Source organism: Arachis ipaensis, chromosome B3, assembly GCF_059453495.1.
Source record: "Arachis ipaensis isolate K30076 ecotype BB chromosome B3, ASM5945349v1, whole genome shotgun sequence".
Taxonomy (NCBI): Eukaryota; Viridiplantae; Streptophyta; class Magnoliopsida; order Fabales; family Fabaceae; genus Arachis; species Arachis ipaensis.
Window position 1 is genome coordinate 137,424,880 of NC_142438.1, and position 26,950 is coordinate 137,451,829.

At 30.6% G+C, this 26,950-nt stretch overlaps 2 protein-coding genes across 3 annotated transcripts; one reads left to right on the forward strand and one right to left on the reverse strand.

Moving 5' to 3' along the window:
- The first annotated feature begins 1,376 nt into the window (after positions 1-1,376).
- On the forward strand, positions 1,377-5,052 carry LOC107631343 (cysteine-rich receptor-like protein kinase 2). 2 transcript variants are annotated; one of them, XM_016334769.3, is made up of 8 exons: positions 1,377-1,588; positions 1,774-2,567; positions 2,973-3,086; positions 3,255-3,394; positions 3,478-3,688; positions 3,769-4,003; positions 4,227-4,377; positions 4,482-5,052. In XM_016334769.3, exons 1-8 carry the CDS (start codon positions 1,377-1,379, stop codon positions 4,821-4,823), a joined length of 2,199 nt encoding a protein of 732 aa, XP_016190255.2. In that variant the 3' UTR covers positions 4,824-5,052. The 2 variants fall into 2 exon arrangements, with proteins under 2 accessions (XP_016190255.2, XP_016190256.1); XM_016334770.3 differs by having other exon boundaries at positions 1,461-1,616.
- Positions 5,053-9,966: 4,914 nt separating this feature from the next.
- LOC107634700 (homeobox protein knotted-1-like 6) lies at positions 9,967-17,728 on the reverse strand. Its single transcript, XM_016338127.3, has 5 exons — positions 17,200-17,728; positions 16,948-17,067; positions 16,688-16,829; positions 10,457-10,719; positions 9,967-10,379 (listed from the first exon to the last, which is right to left on the reverse strand). The coding sequence occupies exons 1-5, from the start codon at positions 17,539-17,541 to the stop codon at positions 10,248-10,250; spliced, it is 999 nt and encodes a 332-aa protein (XP_016193613.1). The 5' UTR covers positions 17,542-17,728; the 3' UTR covers positions 9,967-10,247.
- Between the last annotated feature and the right edge of the window lie 9,222 nt (positions 17,729-26,950).

The window sequence follows — 26,950 nt, forward strand, 5'->3', positions numbered from 1 at the left end:
CTTTCTAATTCAAGCATAAAGATCACGTCTTTTTTTAAAAAAAAAAATCCATCCCTTAAATGCGGCACTCTTTCTTAGACAATGCTTGATCCTACCAACTAATTAACGAAAGTCAAACATTAAGGGTTGTAAAATGGTGCTCTTGCTGCGGAAGCAGCTCACACCGGTTAAGCAGTTTTCTAATAACATAATCACACCACAAACTCAACATAAAATATGAACAAATCCAACTTATAATATTGTTATATATATCATTATACATTTGTATATAAAATAGGGCGTCGCTAACCAATTGCTTAAGGAACACTTATTAATAAGTGAATAAAAAATAATTTTGTTTTGTTTTGCTTAGGGGTTGATACATAGTCATAGGCATAACCTTTGTAACTTGATAATATATTCTAGATTTGTAGTAAGTTTCTAGAGGCTGCGACTTCTTGGTCGTTGCTGTACTCTTATTCTTTTTATCAAAGTTCTTATTCAACAACACAAGTATGCATATAGATCGGTTGTATGAATTTTATAAAATTTTAAGTGTAGAATACAATATGTCCAAGTACTCATTCTAGAATTATGTCAAAAACAAAATCCAGAAAAACCATTAAAATTATATGAAACTGTTAACGGATATGAAAGGAAGTTGCAATACAATATGGTAAACACAGATGAAAATTTCATTTCAGTTTATTTCGGCTTTGGTTCAGACACGAAACCGCGTGGATAATGAAGACTTTTTGGGTGTAAGCATATTGTCATCATGTGATGCTCTTGATTTCAAAGTCAACGAGCAACTCTTGATTATCAAGTCTCAATCACCAACTCCCACTCATTAGCAATTGCTTGACTCGTTGTTATTGGTATTTGTACCCTTTTTTTATTCTAAGCCTTTCTTCTTGACTTAGTCCAAAACATTGATTAATTGAGTTCACTATTACTCTACATAATTTCAGGTTGCATGTTGCATCATGGAAAGTGAGGTATCATGGGACAACTTGATTTAGTTTAGTTCCTTTTGTTCCTATAATAATTCATAGGTAATTGAGGATTTCATTTATTCTAATAGGAAACTTACCATCTGTTGTTTCGTTCACCATTATAATATGTGATAAATGTTGTTAGCATATAATAGTATTAGTGATTAATGAATGAAGTTGTGAATAACAATATTCATTCATTACTCTTTTTGTCGTTTTCAATATTACCTAGATAGCCTCTAAGAAAAAGTAGTATTTTATAGATTGAAATAGATAACAACTTAGTAAAGTCAAAGTCAGTATAATTTTTGAAGCTCCAACTTGTTTAGTTTTGAAAGCTCATTTGACCATCAAGTGTAATAAGATCTATCTAAGAGATATGGTTTCCACAACCTTATTGTGATGCTGACTATTTATCCCAAATTGTGGTCCCAAATGTTCCATTTGATTCTATTTCATTATTGTTATCTCATTATTGTCAATCATAGCAGTAGTTCAAGTGTGAAACTAGCTTATAGTTTGCTGCAAAAAGCAAGCCAGAAAAATACTCAAGATCTTCATTTTCAACTAAAAAGATTAAAATTTTTGGAATCTATCTCACACACATTAATTAGGTTGGGACCCATCCCTTACCATTTTAGTGTATGATCACTTTAGTATGTTCAATGCACTGTTAATTGATTCAAACTTGCTTTTATTTGATTAATTAATAATTTTCCATAGTAAAAATTATAACGAATTCAGTCATAAGCAATATAGCTGTAACATATTCTAATTCAATAGTCTTCTTGCCTTGCAGCTGCTTGATGAAAGTCCCAGCAATGGAAAAGAAACTAGTCTCTCTTGTCTATCCCCAGATCCTTGTTTTCCTCCTCATCAAATCTCTGTTACTGTTGGATTCAGTGGTAGCAGAACCAAGGGCCAAAACAGTTGAAGTAACATGTGGCCATCAACTAGAGCACAACACTACCATCTTTGTTCCAAATTTCATTGCAACCATGGAGAAGATAAGCCAACAAATGCGCAGTACCGGCTACGGCACAGCAGTTACAGGGACAGGACCAGACATAAACTATGGCCTGGCACAGTGCTATGGAGATCTTTCACTTCTTGATTGTGTGTTATGTTATGCTGAGGCACGCACGGTTCTTCCTAAATGCTTCCCATACAATGGTGGCCGCATATTTCTTGATGGATGCTTCATGAGGTCTGAAAATTATAGCTTCTTTGATGAGTATGCAGGGCCAGGGGACAAGGCTGTTTGTGGCAACAAAACTAGGAAGAACTCGAGTTTTCAAGCGGCCGCGAAGCAGGCGGTTTTGGAAGTAGTTCAAGCTGCACCAAACAGCAAAGGATACTATGCAAGAGGGAAGGTCGATGTTTCTGGAAGGGTAAATGAATCTGCTTATGTTTTGGCTAATTGTTGGAAGAGTTTGAACAGTAGTTCTTGCAAAGCATGTCTTGAGAATGCTTCTAAATCTGTGTTGAAATGCTTGCCTTCTTCAGAAGGTAGAGCACTGAACACTGGCTGCTTCATGAGGTATTCTAACACAGATTTTCTTAACAAGGAGCAGAATAATGGAAGATCAAGAGGTAATGAATTCTTTTTTCTGCTATGGAACAGCATAATTGATACATTTATTTCGAGCAAAATACACAAAAAAACTCCACTTTCTCAAGGAATTCATAATAAGACTATTCTTTTACAATTAATTAGAATGACTAGAATTGATTTTCGATCGAGGTTTAGCCGTTGTCTATATTCATAAGTAATAAACAGTTAACTAATTCTATCTAATGTTATCTAATCCTATTGTGCTACCTAATTTCAATTGTCCCTAATGGACCAACATGCTAAAGGCTAAAATTATCTTGTCTCAATTATTGCATATCATGATGAATTGGTGTTACTCTTCTAATGTTGTGAGAAACTTATTTTGTACCTGATAAAGATAAATATTTATATTCCTGAGTAGTTCATTTTGCTGGTTTATGCAGGTACTCTTATAGTGATAGTGGTTGCAGTAGTTAGTGCAGTGATTGTTTTGGTAGTTGGAATAGCTATTGGGGTCTATATAAGGAAAGATAGATACATTCAAAGAAAAAGAAGAGGTAACTGACTTATTCATTTTCTTTAAAGAATGTTCAAAAAACAGAAAACAACAACGTTCCAAATCCTCCAAGGGATACAAAGCTGAATTTGCTCTTACCATGTATTCATAAGTTATTGAGGATTCACAAATTTTGTTTAGTATCTAAACTGCTCTTCTCCTTTTCTAGGTTCAAATGATGCAGAGAAGTTGGCTAAGACACTTCACCGCAACAGCTTGAATTTCAAGTACTCTACACTGGAGAAGGCTTCCAACTCCTTCAACGAAGCGAACAAGCTTGGACAGGGAGGATTTGGATCGGTTTATAGAGTAAATTCTCTTCCACATAACACCTACTTCCCCTCCCCCACCATTTTGCATATCAAAACCACTCTTACAAATCCATGTTGCAGGGTGTTCTGCCTGATGGAAGAGAAATTGCCATCAAGAGGTTGTACTTCAACAACAGGCATAGAGCAGCAGATTTCTACAATGAAGTCAACATAATTAGTAGCGTGGAGCACAAGAATCTAGTGAGGTTGTTAGGATGCAGCTGTTCTGGACCCGAAAGCTTGCTCGTATATGAATTTCTACCGAACAAAAGTCTTGATCAATTTATTTTTGGTAACTACTAAACTATGGTTTTAAAAATGCCTCCATTTATAACAAGTGTCATAAAATATTATCCCAATCTCTTGTTTTAGATAGAGTCAAGGGAAGAGAACTAAACTGGGAGAAGAGATATGATATTATCATTGGGACAGCTGAAGGATTGGTTTACCTGCATGAGAATTCAAAAACTAGGATAATTCATAGAGATATAAAAGCCAGCAACATCTTACTGGATGCTAAACTTCGCGCCAAAATTGCTGATTTCGGACTGGCCAGGTCCTTTCAAGAAGATAAGAGTCACATTAGCACGGCTATAGCCGGAACTCTGTAAGCATCTCTTACCAATCAATGCATCCATTGATTCACAACCCTTAACAATATATATAGCATTGAAAAGTTTGAACAAAATCCAAGACCTATTAATATGTGTGGATCATATCTGAAAGGGTAAACTGCAGTAAATGCTATAGTTTGGTTTCAGTGAATGTTAAGTGTAATTTAACCTATTGAGAACATTGTGGAATACTCATTTTCTTAAGTGGTGTTGCAGGGGTTACATGGCTCCAGAGTACCTAGCTCATGGTCAGTTAACAGAAAAGGCAGATGTATATAGTTTTGGAGTGTTAGTCTTAGAAATAGTTACTGGGAGACAGAATAACAGAAGCAAATCAACAGAATACTCAGACAGCATAGTTATACTGGTAACTATTTTCTAGAATATCTAATGAGCCAAGACTGCATGTGCATAATGAACTAACTTTTGTTTCTTCCATTGATCCAATTTAATATCTTGTAATAAAATCAGACATGGAGGCATTTCCAATCAGGGACAGCAGAAGAGCTATTTGATCCAAATCTAGTTTCAGATGACAACAACAATGTTAATAAGAAGGATGAGATTTTAAGAGTGGTGCACATAGGACTTCTATGCACACAAGAGAACCCTTCCTTGAGGCCAACCATGTCAAGGGCACTACAGATGCTAACAAAGAAGGAAGAGAATCTTGCACGTCCCTCTAATCCACCCTTCACAGATGAGAACACAATGGAACTCAATGACACTGTTGATAACCCATTTCGCCCTCTAAATAATGCAACATATTCATCAGAGGCTACTATGTCCCATAGTTCTTTCTATGCAAGGTGATCACCGAAGAGAATTAAAGCACAGAACAGCAGTTACTTTAGTCCAAAGCTTGGATTCTATTGGTGACATGATGAAAAAAATGTTGCTATCACACAAAAAGAAGCGTTGATCGATAGGAAAATTAGATGCTTGTAAGCCACAAGCCCACAAGAATATTAAATGTACACTGTACACCTTTAATTTACAACTACTCACTCAGGAACAACAAGCGATGAGTTTCTTTCTCACACTTCATCCAGAGCATCTCCTATTTGAAATTTCTCAAGTCTCCAATTTTTGGTTCAATTGATCAATTCACATAAAGAATAATTCCACATTAGTTTTTTGTCATAAAACTTTTAGAGGAATCATATGGGATATCAAAATTTATTATTTTTGTTATTAATTAACTAACAATATTTAAAAATATGGGTTAAAGTATGTTATTAGATTACTAGATCAAAAGAATTGGATTAATGGTTAAAAATATGACTAAAAATAATAAATTTTGGTAGCCTTCTAATATTTCTCAAACTTTAATAAGAACTAAAAAATATTCTTTTTTTTTTCTCCAATAAAAAAAACAACCTATTATCCCTATTATAATATCATATATTTACTTAATTAAAAAAAATAAATTAATATAGTTATTAATTTTCATAATGTTTTATATTTTATTTAAAATTTGGTTTTGAGAAAAAAATGAATATAATTTTATAATAATATTATTAAAATTTAAAATTAAAAAATAATTCATAATTAAAAATATCTCAAAATTTTAAATTAATAAAGAAATACATAAAAAATTATGTTGTTAGGCCTTTTTTCTTTTTTTTTTTTTTTTAGTTTGCCTTGTGCTAAAGTTATTTATTTTTATTGAATTTTAGACATTTTAATACCTGATGTATCACAAAATTATTTATATTAAAAATTTAAACTTATAAAAGATAATAATAATGATAATAATAATAATTAAAAAATGTAAAATAGTATTTTTAGTCCTATAAACTATACTCCCCAGATTTTTTAATCGTGACATGTAAATGTTGATTCGTTTTTTAGGATACTTAGGTAGTATTTGTTTTAGTTTTTGGTGTTCACAGACTACAACTAAGATTTTAGGCTCAAGACAAAAAATTTTAGTCCCAAAACAGGACGGACCTAGAGGGGCGAGTAGTGGCCTCGGCTCCGAAAATGTTAAGAAATTATATTTATATATGAGATATGTGTTTAAAAAATAAAAAAATTATTATAGAATTTAATAGTTTTATATGTATTATTTTTTACTATGTGATGAATTTATGTTTTAGTTGTTTAATTCATTAATATTTTTTACTTAACTAATTTAATATCATATCCTACTTTCAAGTTTTTGTACCTTTTAAATTAGTTTTTATATAATAATCTCTATATTTATTTTTAAAAAAATCATTTATTTTTATATTAATATATTTAATATTTATATTATTATATTAATAATGACTTACATAGTTATATTTTGGTAATCACATTATGTACTTTAGATATTAGTTTCTTGTAAAAAATACTCATTTTTATTTTAAATTTATGTTGTTAAAAAAAATTTATAAAGATATCTTATATCTTGTATTCTATAAAGGTAATGTGTCTTTTAAATAATTTATAATTTATAATTTTTTTTCAAATTTTTTAAAATTTTTAAAAGAATTAATTTTAATTAATAAGATATGTGATAATTTTTAACTAAACACGCTATAAATTATTGGTATTTTATAATTTTATAATGTATTATTGATATTTTTATATTTTTTATGTAATTATCATATTAAAAATAACATTATGAAAAAAAATTATATATATATATATATATATATATATATATATATATATATATATATATAAATCTTTTAAAAAACTAGCTCTAATAACTATATGTTAATTATTTTTATGGAATGAAAAAAATTATCTAAAATTCGACCCCTCCATATTGAAATTTCTGGATCCGTCCCTGTCCCTAAAGTAGCATTTGTTTTGAGGTACTGAGACAGAGATTGGGAGACTGAGACTCAATATCATGTTTGTTGGTTTCGCTACTAAAATTTATGTCTCTGTCCCCAAAATTTCAATATTTCAGTACCTCTAAAAAGTGAGGAGACAGAGGACTAAAATTTTTAGAAATGAAGACTGAAACTTTAATAACATTTTATACTTAAAATACTTTCATTTCAATTAATTAATTTCAATTTTACCTTTTGTACAAATTAAATTAGAATTTCATTCTTGTTTCAATTTCTGTCTCCCACTTTGCACCAAACATACTAAGATTTATTTCAATCTGTCTCTTAGTCTCTGTTTCTCAGTCTCAGTCTTTCCGTCTCAGTCTCTCTACCAAATGCTACCTATTTTTAACATTTCCGTTTAGTTAACTAAGGTATTTTAATAAATATTCTTATTTCATTTCCATATTTATTTTAAATCAAACAAGATACTAATTAGTAATTAAGACATAATTCACTTATGTAATCATCAAACATAATGTAAAGACTTTAGTCTCACTCTCTTAAATCCTAATATGTATCTCTTAATTTCACTTCTAAAAGCAGTCTTGGAGTCTGATAAGTCCTGTATATAACTATATATATATTGCAAAGCACAAAATTAACCATAATATAAAGGGCAATTTACGCATCTAAATTGTTTGACCCTCAATATTACGCAAATACATTGTTTCCAAATTTAATACGCAAATGCATTGTTTCACTATTTTATGTAAACCGCTACTGGCAGTAGCGGTTTACAGGTGTGCATAAACCGCTACAACCAGCCGCGGTTTATGTGTGTGAGTGTGTGAGTGTAAACCGCTGCTGCCAGCAGCGGTTTACGTGCGTGTGTGTGAGTGTAAACCGCTACTGGCAGTAGCGGTTTACGTGCATGTGTGTGTGAGTGTAAACCGCTACTGCCAGTAGCGGTTTACGTGTATGTGTATACTATTTAAATAATATTATAAATAAAAAATTTAATTTATCATTTCACAATATAATTTAAAAAATATAAATATGCATGTAATAAATTTTTTATTTGTATTTATTATTAAAATGAGATTAAATAACAAATCAAAGAGTGAGTACTCACAGAGTACTAAAATATATAAACTAAGACTAAATTTTTTTTTATCTTCATCCCTTCTAAAACTCATGAATGATAAAATAATTTATTTTTAGTAAAAAATTCACTAAAGCATACACTTTTTTTTAAAAAATTACTTCATTTTTTATCCATATAAATCATATGATTGCAAAAAATATATACTCCATTTTCTTTCTCTCAATTTTTTGTAACTTACTTTAGCGGTTTCTGTGTTCCTCTAGCGGTTTACGTTGATTAGAAAAAATGTTTGTTTATGCTAAATTAAGTTACAAAAAAATTGAGAGAAAGAAAACGGAGTATATATTTTTTGCAATCATATGATTTATATGGATAAAAAATGAAGTAATTTTTAAAGAAAAAGTGTATGCTTTAGTGAATTTTTTACTAAAAATAAATTATTTTATCATTCATGAGTTTTAGAAGGGATGAAGATAAAAAAAATTTAGTCTTAGTTTATATATTTTAGTATTCTGTGAGTACTCACTCTTTGATTTGCTATTTAATCTCATTTAATAATAAATACAAATAAAAAATTATTACATGCATATTTATATTTTTTATTTTATTCATCAAAATTATGATGCTATCACTATTATTTATCTAATTAATCAACTGTAAAATACAAATAATTTTTATTTTTTGGTATAAGACAACAAAGTTGCACAAATAAAAAAAATCATTTAGCTAGAACCTCAAATGCAAATCAGCAGCAAAGAACACAACCCATTTTCCAAACTCTCCAATCTCCTTTGTATGGTTGATATAAATAAAAGAGAATGAAGTGATTTTTAAAGAGTAAAATATATAATTTAGTAAACTTTTGGCTAAAAATAAATTATTTTATTATTTATAAATTTTAAAAGAGATGAGAATAAAAAAAATTAGTCTTGCTTTATATAATTCAATACTTTGAAGACTATATTTTTTTTATTTGTAATTTGGTCTCACTTCTAATAATAAATACAAATAAAAAATTTATTACATGCATATTTATATTTTTTAAATTATATTGTGAAATGATAAATTAAATTTTTTATTTATAATATTATTTAAATAGTACACACACATACACGTAAACCGCGACTGGCAGTAGCGGTTTACACTCACACACGCGCACATAAACCGCTACTGCCAGTAGCGGTTTACACTCACATACACACGCACGTAAACCGCTGCTGGCAGCAGCGGTTTACACTCACACACTCACACACATAAACCGCGGCTGGTTGTAGCGGTTTATACACATCTGTAAACCGCTACTGCCAGTAGCGGTTTACATAAAATAGTGAAACAATGCATTTGCGTATTAAATTTGGAAACAATGTATTTGCGTAATATTGGGGTCAAACAATTTAGATGCGTAAATTGTCCTAATATAAAAGTTAAGTTCTATGTGTAAGTAACTTTTATAATCTAAAAATACCAGATTAAAATTAACTATTACAAAAGATTATTCTTATTATATATTATACATTTATAGATGAAATATTCTATGGTTATTCATTGTGATAGAATTTTATTTGGACCAATATAATAATATCCTATCGAATTTATTCCAGGTCTTTAAGTTTTGAAAAAAATATATATATTTTAATATATTATTGATAAATTTATATATGGCGTATAAGTTTTTTAGTAGAAAAAAAAAAGTGTTTAAAATGGATATAATTAAGAGATTCTTAAAAATAAATTGTAAAGAATAAGAATAAAATATCTCAAATGTTTTTAGATGTATTGGCCCATTCCAAATAGACTTAAAAAGATATGCTGGACTACTTGAATGGTCTAATTAATCTCTTTACTCTTCTAGGTTTTAAAACAAGCAACCGGCATAAAGATTCTGAAGTTGACAGGAGAAGGGGAAGATAAAAAATAAAAGGAAAAGGAAAAAAGAAACGATTCTGAAGTCTCAAATCATTCTCAATACTCAAAAAGGGAACAATGTTATTATGTACGGTAAATACGTCAGGTAAGGAGTAATCCAAGCAGATCCAACCTTTCGTCACTGTTCCTTGTCATCTACTGACCAAACTAGTAATTTGAATGTGTAAATCCCAAATCTTTATAATAATCATGAACCACGTTATACGAAACAGAAATTCCAAATTACATTTCACAATGTGAGTAGTACTGAGTAGCCATTTATCAAGAATACATGTCACGCAAACAATTTATACTATCATTCCCCATTCTTTTTGTGGGGAATAAGTAAGCATGTCAGAGTCATAAATCCTTAGATCGGCGCTTTCGACATAAATTTACACAAGCAATAATTATTAATTAATTAGGAATATACAGTTGATAATTCACTGAGATCGATCATCCTTCGTAGAAATTAAACTGCATGTTCTCCGAGGGTTTCCAATGACGCTTTCTTTGATTAATAAACCAATTGTTAATTTGCTTCTGATCTAGTCCTGTCGACTTCGCCAGTGCAACCTTATCAGCTTCCTAAGTCATATACAACACCACCACACATTAACATGCAAAATTCAAGGTTGCATATGTTTAATTAATTATATATTTACCGTTGGATAGGGCCATTTGTAGTGTATGTTCCACCACTGAAGGAGAGTTTGCCTAGCGTCTTTGGGTAGCTTGCCCCTTTTTTTCTTCTTTGAGAACTCAAATTTCAAAGAACTAATGTGACTACCAAACTTGCGTAAGAGCTTATCCTTAAGATCGCGATCTTCAACCCGTGACTGTGATTGTGATTGCCCATCTTGAGTATCAGCATCTCCACCACCACCACCACTTAAATATTCCTCCGATGATGCACCCCCATCATCATCTACAGTGTTATATGAGAATGCAATTTCAATTATTGCTCTTGCTAACAGAAGAACATGAAAAAGGAACCATACATTAATTTTTATTAAAACGTGAACCTCACTTAAATCCAGTCGAGTTAATAATAGTAGATAGAGTAGATTAGTATTATTTTCTCTAGTCTTGTGTAGCGAGGGGAAGAGACAAGGGTTTGGAGAGAGCAAAGCACACCTAGGTTGGGAAAGTAAAGGCACCACCCTCAGTCTCAGTCCTCCTCAGTGCCAGGTTCCATCCATTGTCAGATTCTGAAGCTGTTCACCCCCCAACCACACCCACTCGATCTAATTTTGACAGTGACGTAAATCAAACAGTACGGATAAACTATGAACAAAAATAACACGGGTCCTCGCATCCACCAATCCATTCACCAGGACCCTCCACGCATAAACCTTTTCCATTTTCGTGCTTCAGTCAACAACAGCAAATTTTACAGGTGTCCTTTTTCATTGCATCCAACAAGAATCAATGTAAAAGCTAAGGTATCCATAACTTTGAAGTGTTCCCTTTAGAATTTACTACTAAGTGTAGAAAGAAGTCTTCTGATTAAGTATTACTCATTTAGAATTTCACATGTATCTATCAAGTATCATTCTTGGTTATAGTACAGTACAATTGGAAATAAGAATTCATCGTCACTCTAATCTCATGGTTCTAAATGAATGTTCAACAGGAACTACTCCGATATACTACTAGGAGAAGAGGAAAGACAGGTTAATTGGTGATCATATTCATATATCAAAGAATTAACTGTCAAATTAACCCTAAAAGATAACATGTTCTTTAAATTCATCCTTTAAATATTTTATCAATTAAATTGATCATTCAAAGATTACAAATTAATTATTTTTGTCCTTGTATTATATATGTTGTCATGTCATCAATTATTGATTTAAAATGCTAATGAAATAACGAAAGGAATTAATTTGTAATATTTAAAAGACTAACTTGATTTTATAAAACCTTTAAATTTAAAAACAACTCATTTTTCAGGACTAATTTATACATTAATCCTGTATCAAAAGATGATACCCTTCATTTCTAGTCTTGACTCTTAATCAATCGTTAAAGGATTTGAATTCTCTAAATTTTGAATTTTACTTGAGAGGGTAAAGTATAATCTTTTACCATTTATTTTATAGGTGGAACACAAAAAAAGCCGTTTAAGAGTGAGAAATCATACTTTACCTTCTCAGGTAAAAATTTAAAATTTAGAAGATCCAAATTCGAGTGTATTTGACTTGGCATTTGGAGCTTCAAACTCATGTTTAGTTTTTTTGAAAACTTCACTTTTGATTGGCTGTTTTTTTTTTCTTCTAGTCTAACCTATGTTTCACCTAAAGATAGAAATTCATGTTTACTTTTTATTTATTAATTTTGTCCTTCATTGTTTATTGTTGATACAGTGAATTTTATTATTTTTTCTTTTTATAATTTTCATTAATACTCTCATACATATTATTTTTTAGGTGAATGCTATCCTACCCTCTCTAAAGTAACATGTAAGATGTGTCATATTCTAATTGGATATTTATTTTAAACTAAGTTACTTTAATCTCATGAGAGTTAATAATATCTTTAGAAGATGGTGACGCCTGACAGAAGAAGAACATGAAACACCCGATAAGATGGTGATACTTAGGAGGCACAACAACGATGACAAAGGAGTGGAAAGGAGTAAACGCAATTAGAGAGAGTTGGAGTACCTTTTCTAGAAGAATGATTTGGGAAGAGAAAACAAGACATCCAATAAGACGGTGATACTTGAGAGGCGTAACAACGACGACAAAGGAGTACAATGAAGAGGAGTAAACGTAATTAGAGAGAGTTAGAGTACCTTTTCTAAAAATATGATTTGGGAAGAGAAAACAAAACACCCAATGAAATGGTGATGTTTGGGAGACCCTTTTCTGGAAGAATGATTTGGGAAGAGAAAATAAAACACCCAATGAGACGATGATGCTTGGGAGGCGTAATGACCACGACGAAAGAGTGGGGAAGAGTAAACGCAATTAGAGAGAGTTGGCGTACCTTTTCTAGAAGAATGATTTGGAATGAGAAAACGAAACACCAATGAGACAGTGATACTTGGGAAGCGCAATAAAATAGTGGAAAAGGTAACTTACATGTTACTTTAAAGAGGATAGAATAACATTCACCTATTTTTTATAGAGTTCTTATTATTTATTGTTTATATAAATTTTATTTTTTTGACGTTCTTGTTATTTTTTTTAGTTTATATTATGATTATATTAATCCTATTAGAAAGATCGAATTAAATAAAAAAACTAACATAAAAATTATATTAGAATCTTTAATAGTAAAAATTTCTAGTTAAGAAAATACTAAAGAGTACAAAAGTACTAGAAATGAATATTAGAATTTATTTAAATATCTAAAATAAAATAATAAGATAATATAAAATAATTATTTAAATTTATGTATTTTTCAATAATTTTCATTTTTAAGAGTGATTTTGAGTAAGAAAAAATATAGGGGCTAATATTTTTATTAAAATATGACCAATACTTAACCAGTAAAAAAACAAAAAAAAAAAGTAAATAATCTCACACCATTAAATGTAATCTCGTACCATTAAAAACAATAATGATAGATAATTGATGGTTACAAATCACAAAACTTACTAGCCCATTAGCTTTGAGTAATATAATCCAAACAGTTAGTTTACTATAATTCACTTTGGATGAAAATTTAGGTGCAGTCAACTTCACGTGAAGTTGACCTGAGTTTTCACCCTGATTTCATGTAAAAATTGACAAACAAAAACCACGTTAACACCAACTCATTTTTAATCAAAATTAATTTTAAACAAACTCTCATTTACAAACTTCATCCCAAATACAAATAACTGTCCAACAATAACTGACTGCGAATTTGACCAAACCCCATGTATCCTCTGACAAATAACTTCCAGAGTCTTTAACCCAAAAAATAAATGAAAAAGCTTCTATGTACTGACTTTTGTATACCATTTTTAACTTTTTGTATTAAAAGAGATAATGAAAAGTAAAATAATGCAAAAACGTTTCTACAATTACAGAGTGCCTGTGGGGAAGGTCTAAAATGGGGGTATACCTGATTGTATAATGGCTAATAACGTTTCTACCATTACAGAAAAACAGCGGGTGTGCACGTGAAATGCGAAAGCTGTAATTCCAAAATCACCCGCTGCCAGCCTCCAATTTTACGTTTCTCTCTCATTTCTGTATTTTTATACACAATTTGAATTAATTAACCTTTTTTTATTTCTTCCTAAAACTGCCCAACATTTGTCAGGTCGTCCTTTTTATTTCATCGTTAGATATCCCAATTTTAGATAGATACTGCTGCATCTGCATGTCACTTTTTCCTATCATATTTATATAAACTACTTTATTTGTGCACAATAATCAAATCTTTCTTTTTTTAACGCAAAAAAATGTTATAACCTACCTTACTGTAATACAGAAAATATATTGCACAGCACAAAAATAGTTTGAAGTAACATGCAATCGACGTTCCATGAAAGTTAGCTTATTTGGTAGTAGCTAAATGAGAACATCTAGAACTAGAATAAAGAATGTTCAAATTCACAGAACATGCATGACCAGATAAGTTTTGAAGGTTCAAAATCACAAAGTACGCATGACTGAAACAGATAACTTTAATCACTTTATACTTCTCTAGTGGAGATGGAGACAGACATCGAGTACAAAGGAGTACAGCACAGAACTATTTATATTATCTTTGTTTCTCTGTCACAATAAATGTATCCTTCGCTTGAATAAGAACTGGTAAAGATTAAGAAAGGATACTTATCCACAGAACAAAAACATACCAACAAACTAAGCCAACATTTCAAGGTACATAACCGTTAGTGTTTATCAATCCACACATAGCAAATGCCTCACTAATACTAAATACCTCTTGAGTTTTTTTTAGAAACACAAAACTCAACATAGCATTATTGTGTAGAATATATAGTACAAAGAAACTTGAAAGGCAACCAAGACTTTCAAACATAAACACAATGGGATATAGTTGTCTAGTTGCCAACTATAACCCAACCTCACCATCATTAACATAAACTGAATATAATTAAACTATTACATATTAATTAGTACAATCTATAGTATGTCAGCTATAAGTGAGTAAACTGGAATGAATTTTCGGTCAAAAATATATGATACTCAAAGTGCATAAACCAATCATTAATTCAACAAAACACAAAGTATATCAAATCTTTTTTTTTGGTGACTACAAAGTATATCAAATCTACTTCTGTTTGAATAAAAATAAGCGATTTATTATAGGTTAAAAATAATACAAACCTAATCAACATTCAGTAGCAAGAATGTACAGATGAGAGCATAACAAATAAGAAATTCTTAAATTTGGTTGTTTTGAGTGTAAGAACGCCAAACATGCTGTAAAATGCAAAATTTGACACTGTTTTGCAGAATGACAACATCAGCCCCTTTACAGAGAAAATCCCAAGAAACGTTTTTATATTGTCCCACAATTTGAGCTCTATTGTAACTCGCACTATAATAAAAGAATGATGAGAACAAACACCATAATACAGTCAGATAATTTATGTCCATCAAATTTAAATCCAAAAGCAGCACATTGGAAGCTTGTAGCAATATCATAATAAATAGGTCATGTGTATTAACTGCCCTAAGCTAATAAATAATAAACTCTAATCTACTTAGTCCTGTCTTAAGCAGTAATATAATCTACTTTAATTTGTAAAACAATGTCAAGTGCCAAATAACAACAAAGACACCTTTTTTTTTTTATAAATTGCACTAGTTTTTGAAATAGTAAAAAAATTCCATAACAAAGTAGCCACGGCAAAAACAAAGGAAGTGAAAATAAAGAAAACAACATAATCACAAGTGAAAGAAATTAAAAATGTATCCATGCATTACAATGGATCATATATAAATCATACTTAATTGACACCTAATAAGTTATATTATCCTCAGCATAAATCATGGCCAGATAATTAAACAAGCTAATAAGTAAATATTTTGAAGGACATACAGTGCCAAACATATGTGAAGATGAAAGCCATTTATGACGATTGGGAGTTTTGAAAACATAGGTGTATTCATTGGTTAGTGAGAGGTGTATATCTGAACTACATCAATAACGAAACTGAAAAGTCATTTGCAAAGTCCGTTGTTCCAGAAATTCATTTCACCACTAGCAGGAAGCAAAAAAGAAAATGTGATCTGATCATAAAGACTGAGAATTCAATATAAGTCCAACGAGCCTACCTATTAATTCAAGACTACATCAAGGGCCCATGTAACAATGAAAGGACTTGTATAAATATAGAAATAAAAAAATAAATAAAGCTAATAAAGATCTAAACATTGTTGACCTGCCATGAATGACCAAAAAGTTAAAACTTTTCTTTTAAAACTCGGAAGGAACCAAGGTAGTTACTGTCTCGCAGTGAAATTAATCACATACACACAAGGGGATTTTAAAGTTACAACGCATTAACTGCACAAGGAAATATCTCCTCTGCGTGTGTGTGTGTGTGTGAGAGAGAGAGAGAAGGAGAGAGATGATTGCTGGTTAACAAGGTTGATTAGGGTTTTTCCCTTATTAAAGTCTAAAAAAGCTGCGGCCTGCGTGTCTAGTGATACTAGATCACTTGGTCAATCTAAGGAAGAAAACCATGGATTAGGCTTAATTAAACCCTGCGAATGTATATTATAAACACCATTTTAATTAATTAATTTTCCACATAAAATGAGAGAGAGAGAGAGAGAGAGAGTAATTGGTGCACAGATATCAACGATGGTGCAGCGAGAAGGCTGAAAGAGAAAAGAGGAGAGGGGGGGAGTACTGGGAGTGGGAGTGGGAGTGGGAGTGAAATAGAAGAGCTAATAGTAGGTAGGGTGATAAAGACTGACCGGAAAGTGATGCTGGAGCGGAAGCACCTGTGCAGCAGAGATTGCTGAGCTGCGTTTCGATCTTGTTGAGGAAGCTGCTCGCTTCCTCGAAAGGCCGAGTCAGATCGCACTTATACTTCACCAGCATGTCACAGTATGTTTCCTACAACCACCCCGAGGGGGGAAAAAATAAAATCCTCAATTAAAAAACAAATAAACAAGCATGTGAATTTGAAGAAATAGGGAAAATAATATGGAAGAGGGAGGGAGTGTGGGGGGACCATGAACTCGTCGAGCTCGGGATCGGCTCCTATGCACGTGGAATTCACGTCCCCCTTGCAAAGGTCGTTTTCTCGCTGTATCTCCTCTAACAAACTTGCTATCTCTGGAGGCGCTCCCACCTGAAACCCCAACGGACTTCCTTTCATAACCGTCAACCATATTAACTAATTCAAAAATAAAAATAGAAACAGAAAACTGAAACTCAAGTATTTCGAGTTAGTTACCAAATAGAAACGGTTACAATCAGTTACCTTCTGGCAATCGATGTAGGCTTGGAGGAGGCGAGGGTAGTAAGGGTGAGAAGCGATTTTGGCCTTCATGTGAGAGGAAGAAGCGGCGTCGTGGGAGTGGTGACGCTGAAGGATTTCGGGGACGACGATGTTGGAAGAGGGTTCCGCTTCTGTGATGGCCGTTACGCCGGAGGCTGCAGCCGAGAGAAGCTCGTCGGATCCGAACATAGGAATCCGAGCGCCGGTGGACATCAGGAAGCTGTGGTACTCAACAGGGAATATTAGGTTGTCCGGTGTCAACGGCGCCCTGTCTGAGTACACCGTCGTCGACGATGGCGGGACTCCGTACATTTCGTCCTCCATGGACGGAAGCAGCCGCGGCCTTACGTCTCTGATTGTTCCGGTGTTTAGCGTTTAAGCTTGTTTGCTCCTTGAGTTGTAGCAATATGATAATTGATAAGCGAGTAGTAAGTGAGGAGTGTGAGTAAGTGGCTTTTATGGTTATTAAGGCAACTAAAAAGGAGAACAATTTCAAAGATTTTTTTTTTATAATCAAATTTTTTATGATACAAGTAGTAGAGAGTAGGGACGCAAAGATGCCTAATTAATATATATTTTTTTTAATAATCACAATGAATCATAAATTAGAGAAAAACTTTTTTTAATATTGGGTTCATCCTCCAAAATATTCATTATGTATATTGTATTAAATTGGAAGACGCCGCAATTTTACTTTTTAAATTTCGTAAAAAAATAAAATGGTGATGCCGATTTTTATTTTTAAAATTTTTAAAAAATAGAAAATAGAATAAAATGTTTGCTGGGGAGTTTGATATATTTTTTTCCTTGGGAAAACAAAGTTGCTGAAATATGTAAATCAAAGACCAGAACAATAAATAAAAAAATAAAAAATAAAAAAAGATGAGAGCTTACATTAGAGAGAGAACAGAATCACAGACACAGTATGTGGATCAGCTCAGCTCAGATCAATGTTCATGTCTACACAGTCCACTAACATTAATTTACTTGATTGGTAGACAAAAAAATTTTACCTGTGATTTTAATTTTTAAAAATGAGTTTTGAGACTAATAAAAATATATGTAAAAAAGAATAATATTTCAACTTTTTAAGTTGAATGAAATGCAAGAAATAATATAATGTTGACAAGTGGTGTTGATGATATTCGAATTAGAAAGACAAAAATGAGTACAGTAGGTTTCCTGAATTAAACTAAAGGATAAATAAAACATCATTTAGGTTGTCTAGACCTCCCGGGGGGCCAGGTTGTAGTGTAAACATGCCCCCCCTCCTGTTAATTTTCAGCCAGAAAGAGTGCTCATAAAAATTCAATTTCTTTCCCAAATTAATTCGACATACAAGTAGTTTTGAGCCTGTACCAGCAACACCAAAGACTAATATGCCTGTCAGGTTATTTAATAATTCCCAACAGATGCATGAACAAATTTTAAATGGACTCTAATTTATTACTATAAACAATTGACATGGACCATTATAGAAGATAACTAACTATATTTATTAAAATATAAATTGATGTGAAGTGTCTATAATACAATTTTTTTTTTTTTACTTTTATGTAATTTTAAGTTTGAGTGTCAAAATTAGTTATTTACAAGCGCAGTTTTATACTTTTATATGAACTAATCATATACTCGTACAAAATTAATAAAATTGTACTAGCTAGTATAGATAACTCGAATTTGAATTCTTTAAAATTTGAATTTCATTTTAGAGAATAAAGTGTGATTTTTCACCATTAATTTCATAGGTGGGACCAATAATAAATATGAAAGAGAAATTATTTAAGGGTAAAAGATCACACTTTATTTTCTAAAGTGAAATTCAAACTTTAGAGGATTCAAATCCGGATAACTCATACATAGCAAACATAATACAAAATTCTCAGCATTACCGAACAATAATAAAGGTAGGGGGCTGGTTAGAACCTTAATTCTACATATTACCTAACTAAATGACCAACGTAATATGGTTTTATTTAGCCTGGTTATTGAGCATTTTTAAGCATGTTAGCCATTGAACCAAATATATCCAGATATCGGACACATAATACATTAGGTGTCTTCCCAAATCTTGAATATGTAATTCCATATGGAGAACTGCCTTAAATTGTAAGAAAAATAAGCTTTTAAAATTGTAATACAGCGAAAAAATATAACAAAATTTTCTTTAACATATTAGAACACATGTCACGAGAAATTATTATGGTAAGATATATAATTATTTATGTAGATTTATTCATTTATTTAATTTTTTAAATAAATACTTTTACAACATGATATTAGAATTTTAATAACTTAAAAAATTAGAATTTAATCACTAAAAGACAAATTAAAAAATATATTCTTACGAAAGAGTCATGTAAGATAAATAATTATTTATGTTAAAACAATAATCATAAAAAAAAATTGTTAAGTAAAGACAACTTATTGAAAAAATAAGATAAATAAAAACAAAAAATAAAATTACCTGCAAAATATATCATTTATACATACCTAACCATCTTAAAAATTGGTCCATATTTGTTGCGACTGTTAACCTCCTTGAAGCAATCATTAAGATAAAATTTAACTAACTAGAACTCTGTTAAAACGGTAACGAGATGAATTCGTTTCTAAAATATGGTACAAAAACCATCTCAAAACTCGATATTTACTTCACTACCTCTTGAAGATGATTAATTTGTGTTAGAGTGTATTTTTTTAATTAAAATTTTAATTAAAAAGGACAAAAAGACTAATATGTTTTATAACAGTAACTTTTAGGACTAAAGTACTTAATTTGAAATTTTTTGGAAATTAATTTAAATGTTTATTTTTTTAATAGCAAACTTGAATATATTGAACTGTTATGTATACAACTATACAATTATTTATGTATTATTTAAAGATTTAAATTTTTAGGAGAGATAATTTATGATGATTAATTAGTAATTGATCTCATTATGTTTAGTTGTTATATATATATACTTACATGCATATTAGTGTAATTGAAATTGCGGAACACATAATAATAGCTATCTTGTACCCTATTTATATCAACCTTACCCTACCTCCTCAACTCAAGCTCCAATCATTGCATCTCTGATCAGTGGAATCTACGGACTATGGTTCCTTTTGTTCTTTTAGTTTGTACATAAACTGATAAAAGATGAAAGGGAATCCTCACTTGAACAATATGGATCGCTTCTTTCACTGTTAAATAAACAAATTAGGGTCCAATAAATTAAAGGTTAAAAAAAAAAGTGAAGGAAAGAATTGAAGGCACCTTTGCTTTGCTCGCATATAATAATAACCTCTTTTATTTATTTATGTTGATGGCTCGCATAATTCTTGTTCTGTTCACATATATAATTATAAATCTCATGTAAGAAAAAAAAAATACATAACCTTTTTGGAATTTTTTCGCGCAGCTTTTTCCGTACAAGACCTACGGTTAATTGAGTGGAGCCCAAATTATTAGATACATTATCTATTCTTTTTTTGGCTAAAGGTTTTAATTTCAATGCCAAGAATGATATTTTTCACAATTTATTTGGTTGTTTGAAAATATTTATTAACTTGACATCAATAGAATAATGGTTTAGTAATTCCTTGTTAAAATCTGGTCACACAAAAAGAGATATAGTATTTAATGAAAAATATTTGAGATCGATATTATTTTTTATATTCCATAATCTTTCTAAAATAATGAACAAAAAGAAAAATATCATTTGTGATAAAATTTATTATTTAATAGATCTTTATTATTTTATCAAAATTTTAATTAAATTTTTATAGAATTTAATATTAATATACTGTCAATATAAAACAGTTTTACACATATAAGTGTACAACAAATTACATAATGACACGTCAGTAAAAATAATTATTTTTTATATTGATCACGTGAATGAACAAATTATTATGTGTTCTACAATAAATTTAGTTTGTACATAAATTGATCGCGTAAAAGATCGAATATAATTTGGTGATTTTGTAAAATATTTTATGTTATAAGTAAATCAAAATTAAATCTATTTTTATAATTTAACAGTTTAGAATTTGATAAAAATAATGAACAAATTAAAGAAGTGGTAATCGGTTCTCAACTAATCTTTGTATTAAAAAGTAGCAATATTATAAAAGATTAATCATTAAAATATTTTCTACTGTAAATAGGGGGAAAGCCATGACGACAACAACGACTTCACAACGATATTACCTTTTATGACTTATTTAGTAGAAAACATTATATATTCGACAGAGCTATAGTATTGAAAAGAGATAGCATTGACTAAAGTTTTTGAAAATTTTAATCGATGCTATTTTAATTTGTTTTTTATTTAATTTCTAATATTTTAAATATATTTTAATAATATTGTTAAGAATTAACATTGTTAATAGATATGTTAAAATAACAATTTTAAGCTAACGTAACACTTATATGTTATAATTCTAGATTGGCATGTCATTAACATAAATTTGTCAAGGTACATATTTTTAATCATATAAAATTATTATTAAAAAATATTAAATATTTTCTTTCTTAACCTTTTTATTTATTATTTTATTAGCTAATTATCGATTTAAAAAAAATAAATTAATTCCTGTATGTCTACCGTTTTTATTATAAGTTTTCAAAACATTATAGTTTGAGAAAGAAAATTTCAAGCTATCGTTTCAAAACATTATAAATACGACATTTTACTTTGATAAAGTGACCTCTGGCATAATTCATTACTTTAAATTGTCATTCTTATTTGGAATATATATGCAGAACTGTACTATCGTTAATTAGTATTAGTATATTAAATGTGCCTATTAAATTTACCTTTTTATAAATTAAAAATAAATAATAATAAGAAAATGTGATTATAATTAAGATATTAAATATGTTATATTAAAATAAATTATGAATTAAATTCATAAATTAACAAATAATTTTTTATAAATCATATATAACAAAATATATTTTAAAAGAAATATTTATACACCAATCTTTTCTAAATTTCAATATTCTTATTATATATGGTATATATGGAAATACAAATGTGAATATGCATGTAGTAGAACTTAATCAATACTCAATTGCAACGATAACTATACTCGTTATTTTTATTCTACAGCGTAATATTTAGGTTAACTATGATTTTGGTCTTTAATGTAGAGGTCAAAAATTTATTTTGTCTTCGATCTTTTTTTCGCTATAAAATGATCTTGAAGGTTTAACTTAGTTTTAAAATAATATTTTTATCGAATTTCTTTTATTTTTATTACCAAATTAGCCTTATCTAAAAAATTATTAAAAAAAAAAGAAAATGGAAAAAGAGAAAAGGGAAGGTCGCACTTTGGGAGAGGGGGTGTTGTTTCCAAGGAAGAGGAGAAGGGGGAAGGGAAGGTGGGGAATATAATCTCCACGTTGCCGCCGTTGCTTTCTCGCCGATGTTCCTTTTTTCCTCAGCACACAATCACACTAACGGCAAGAGAGAAGAGAGCAAAGAGAGAGAAAGAGAAGAGAGGAACGGAGCCGTTTTTGTCGCCACATCCCTACCCTCTTTGCGATTCGCAGCGCCGCCGACCACCATAGCGCCCTCCTCGTCATGATTTGCAGCCTGCCACCACCGCATCGCCGTTCTCATCGCAATTTGCGGCATCGCCACACCACTGCTGCAGTCCTTTCCACGCGATCCACCAACACCACCGCAGCTCTCCTCAGTTAACTGCCGCAGCCCCTCCTCCCCAACCACCGCCTCGAGGTCCCTGCAGTGCTATTTCAATTTTTTTTCTTTTTTCTTTAATTTTTTAAATTTAAAGGAAGGTGTTTTGCTTCTGTTTATTTCTTGTTGTTGTTGATACTTTTGGTTGCTTCTGTTTATTCCTTTTATTCCATTGTTGTTGTTGATGCTTCTGGTTGCTTCTGTTTCTGTCTGCTTCTACTTCTAGTGCTGCTTTTGTTGTTGCTCTGATTTCATGATCCATTGTTATTGTTGTTGTTATTCTTTTAGTTGTTGTTGTTTGATTGTTGTTATTCTACTTCTGTTTTCTATTTTTGTCTACTTCTGTTTCTGTGTTTGTTTGTGCCTTTGCGCTTCTACTTCTGGTTGATTTTGAGAAAGAAGAAGGGAGGGGTATTTTCATCCGAATAACGATTTTAAAACTAAGTTAAACCTTTCAAACTATTTTGTAGCCAAAAAAAGTCAGAAACGAAATAAATTTTCAGCCTCTATATTAGGAACCAAAATCATACTTAACCATAATATTTAAATAACACTTAAATATTTATGTTTGATTAAATTCTTAAATTGATATTTAAAAGATTTTAAATTTAATATTTTGATCCTTAATAAATCTTTATTACTTTATAAGTTATCAAGACGAATTAGTTCTTTTATAAAAAGAACTCATTTGTCTTATAAAAATATTCATCGAAAACTTAATTGAATTATAATAAAATTTGTTAAAAATTTATTTATTTAATATTCCTATTAATTTTTCTTTGTTACAAATGATAGAGAGAATAATTTATCCGACATGTGTACATTTTTAAGACTTCTAAAATAATAAAAATTTATTAGAAATTAAAATATCTTATCTGAGATTTGTTAAAGATTAATTTCGATAAATATTCTGTGTTTATTATTATTTTCCAAGCACGTACTAAAAATAGACGCGAGGAATCATTTCCGGCATCCCTCAAACAAAAAGCAGTGGCAATATATTCTTGATAAGGAGAAAGCTAAGGGGTTCGATGATGATCACCCTTTTTGCATTTAATTAATTAATTAATTAATTTTTCACAAAGATTGTTATTCTAATTTATTTGGAAGACTGCAAGTGCGTGTGTGGCCGAAATGATTCCAGGCTTCTTCCAGCTGCCGATGGGATCCGACACAGTTGTTCAAATTTTATCCAATACAAATTTTTTGTTAAAAGACTCAAGTTTTATGTTTTAAATATTTATTACATAATCAATGAGTTATAATTCAAATAGTATAGTCTCTACATACTCATTTACAAATACTAACTGCTTATTGGATATTCTATCTGTAGCTCACGCATTCTCTCACGTGCTGGCATAGGATTTTCATACACAGTGCTGACGTGACGGTTAATGTATCATTTTTGAGTAGATATTACCTAAATTTTTTTTATGTCTTTTTTTTATTATGTCTTTCATTTTTACAATTTCTACTTCAATTTTGTTATTTTTTTTATCTTTGTAGGGTTTTAACTTATTCTCATGTAAAAATTAGTTGTTTTTCGTCACTTTTTGATAGTTTACCAACTTCTGGTAGGTTCTTTATGCAGTTTGCCACATATTCAACAATTTTTCAGTAGTTCACTATCTTTCCGATAGTTCCACATCTTTTTGACAGTTCGTCACTTTTCAAGCAATTTGCAACTTTTCTGACAGTTTGATATGCGCTTTTTTCCATCAATTCTGTCAATGCTCCATTCTAACGATTTTATCTACATCCGAATTTAAGCGGTACAAATTGATTTGGTTTATTTACAAAAAAAATTTATTCAATCCAACTAAATCAATTAAGTTCATTGGTTTAAATCTCCTTTTTTCTCAAAACCCAAATAAGTCCAACATATAAACATTCCTGAATTAAACAATAATAAGAATTGTTATATGTATAACAATTCATGTGATTTTTTTTATATGTATAAATTTTTGAAATAAGTAATATCATGACAAAAATAAAAGGTGTATATGAGTTTATGTTCTATTCATACTAATTCTGTTTCTGCATCTCAACATAATTGTGAAATTTGCCCTTAAGCAAAAACGCATCGTTTACCTTTTACTGTGATTGACTCTATTTATACTCAACCTCTAGAATTTGTTTTTAGTGATTTTTGGGGACCAGTCTCAATCACTTCCAGAAATGGTTTTAAATATTACATATGTTTTGTTGATTTTTTCTCAAAATTCACTTGTATTTTCCTTCTTGAAAACAAATCTCAAACATTGCTAGCATTTCAAAATTATAAGACATATATTGAGAAGCAAACTAGACACTGTATTAAAGCATTACAAACTGATATAGGTATGGAATACTTATCTAAAGCTTTCACTGATGACTTTCTTACATCAGAAGGCATCCATCACAAACAGTCATGTGCTTATACTCACCATCAGCAAGAAACTGTGGAAAGAAAATATCGCCACATCACTGAGATGGGTCTTCCCCTCCTTGCCAATGCTTCCCTGCCCATGAAGTTTTGGGAAGATATGCATTCCTTAATTCTGTATATATCATCAATTATCTTCCTACTATAGTACTACTTAATAATATCAGTCCCTATGAGAAATTGTTTCATCAAAAACCAGATTATCTTTTTCTAAAGATTTTCGGATGTGCTTGTTTTTTATTTCTTAGACCTTATAGTAAAACAAAATTTAATTATAAATAAGAACAATGTGTATTTGATATAATGCAAATCATAAAGGCTATAAATGTATGGCTAAAGATGGTAAAATATACTTAGTTAGACATGTTCTTTTTCATGAATCTGTGTTTTCCTATCATACTTTGTTTTCAACTAACAAAATTGCAAATTCTACACCTTCGACCCCTTCTAATTCTACCAGGTTTGAAATAGAGACACTACCAGCCAAGTCACACGCAATTATACCTTCACATATTCCTCATGTCACCCTCACAGCTCTAAACAACCTACCCATTGATATTTTTCCATTAAGCCCTATCGATTCAACACCTTCACATCATATAGCACCATCCCAATCATCTTCTCCCTCAACATCCTTGCTCTACACTAACCAACTTCAATTCCAACCAGTTTACCTCCAACAAACACTCACTCTATGACTGCTCGCTCTAAATCGGGTATTACCAAACAAAAATCCTTACTTGCTCAAACTCCTGACCTTGTCAATAATGAACCTCGAAATGTAACTCAAGCACTGAACTCACCACATTGGAAGAAAGCAATGAATATAGAGTATAGCGCATTAATGAAGTGCATTACTTGGACTTTAGAAGAAGCTCCCCCTAATGCAATAATTATTGGCAGCAAGTGGATTTTCACAATTAAAAGAGACCAAACAAGTGCTATTCAAAGATATAAAGCTCGCTTGGTTAGTAAAGGGTTTCACCAAGTTGAAGGAGTTGACTTCGAACAATTTTACAGCCTAGTTGTAAGACCCATGACGGTGAGAATCATTCTTACCATTGCTATCTCTTTAGGTTGGCCCTTGCACCGATTTGACTTTGATAACGCCTTTTTAAATGGTAAGCTAGATGGGAGTGTGTTTATGACTCAATCACAAGGTTACTCCTCTTCTAACACCTCTATGGTATGTAGATTGAACAAAGTTATTTATGGTCTTAAACAAACTCCAAGAGCTTGGTTTGAGACACTATCTTCTACTTTAAAGGGGTTTGGTTTCTAGTTTCCACAACACAAAATCAGACACATCTCTATTTGTTCGTCATTCTTCTAATCATGTGATTTATATGTTAGTATACGTTGATGATATTATTGTGACAGGGAACAATTTCAAAAAAATAGACAAATTGGTTATACAACTCAATCAAATTTTCTCCCTCAAAGATCTAGGCAATTTCAGTTTCTTTCTGCGTCTTGAGGCAACATATTTAAAAGATGGTAGTCGTCTACTTTCACAAACAAAATATGCTAAAGAGCTCTTTCAACGAGCCAAGATGGTAGATTGTAAGCCTATGCCAACTCCTATGGTGACCAGAAAAAAAAATCACAGCCT

Bases quoted from the DNA above. Each gene is read 5' to 3' on its own strand.
- LOC107631343 (XM_016334769.3), top strand. From the start codon at position 1,377: ATGCTGACTATTTATCCCAAATTGTGGTCCCAAATGTTCCATTTGATT. The intron at 3,087-3,254 runs GTAACTGACTTA...CTCCTTTTCTAG, and splicing joins CATTCAAAGAAAAAGAAGAG to GTTCAAATGATGCAGAGAAG. The intron at 3,395-3,477 runs GTAAATTCTCTT...TCCATGTTGCAG, and splicing joins GATTTGGATCGGTTTATAGA to GGTGTTCTGCCTGATGGAAG.
- LOC107634700 (XM_016338127.3), bottom strand. From the start codon at position 17,541: ATGGAGGACGAAATGTACGGAGTCCCGCCATCGTCGACGACGGTGTAC. The intron at 17,068-17,199 runs GTAACTGATTGT...TTGGGGTTTCAG, and splicing joins CCTACATCGATTGCCAGAAG to GTGGGAGCGCCTCCAGAGAT. The intron at 10,380-10,456 runs GTAAATATATAA...TATATGACTTAG, and splicing joins ACAAATGGCCCTATCCAACG to GAAGCTGATAAGGTTGCACT.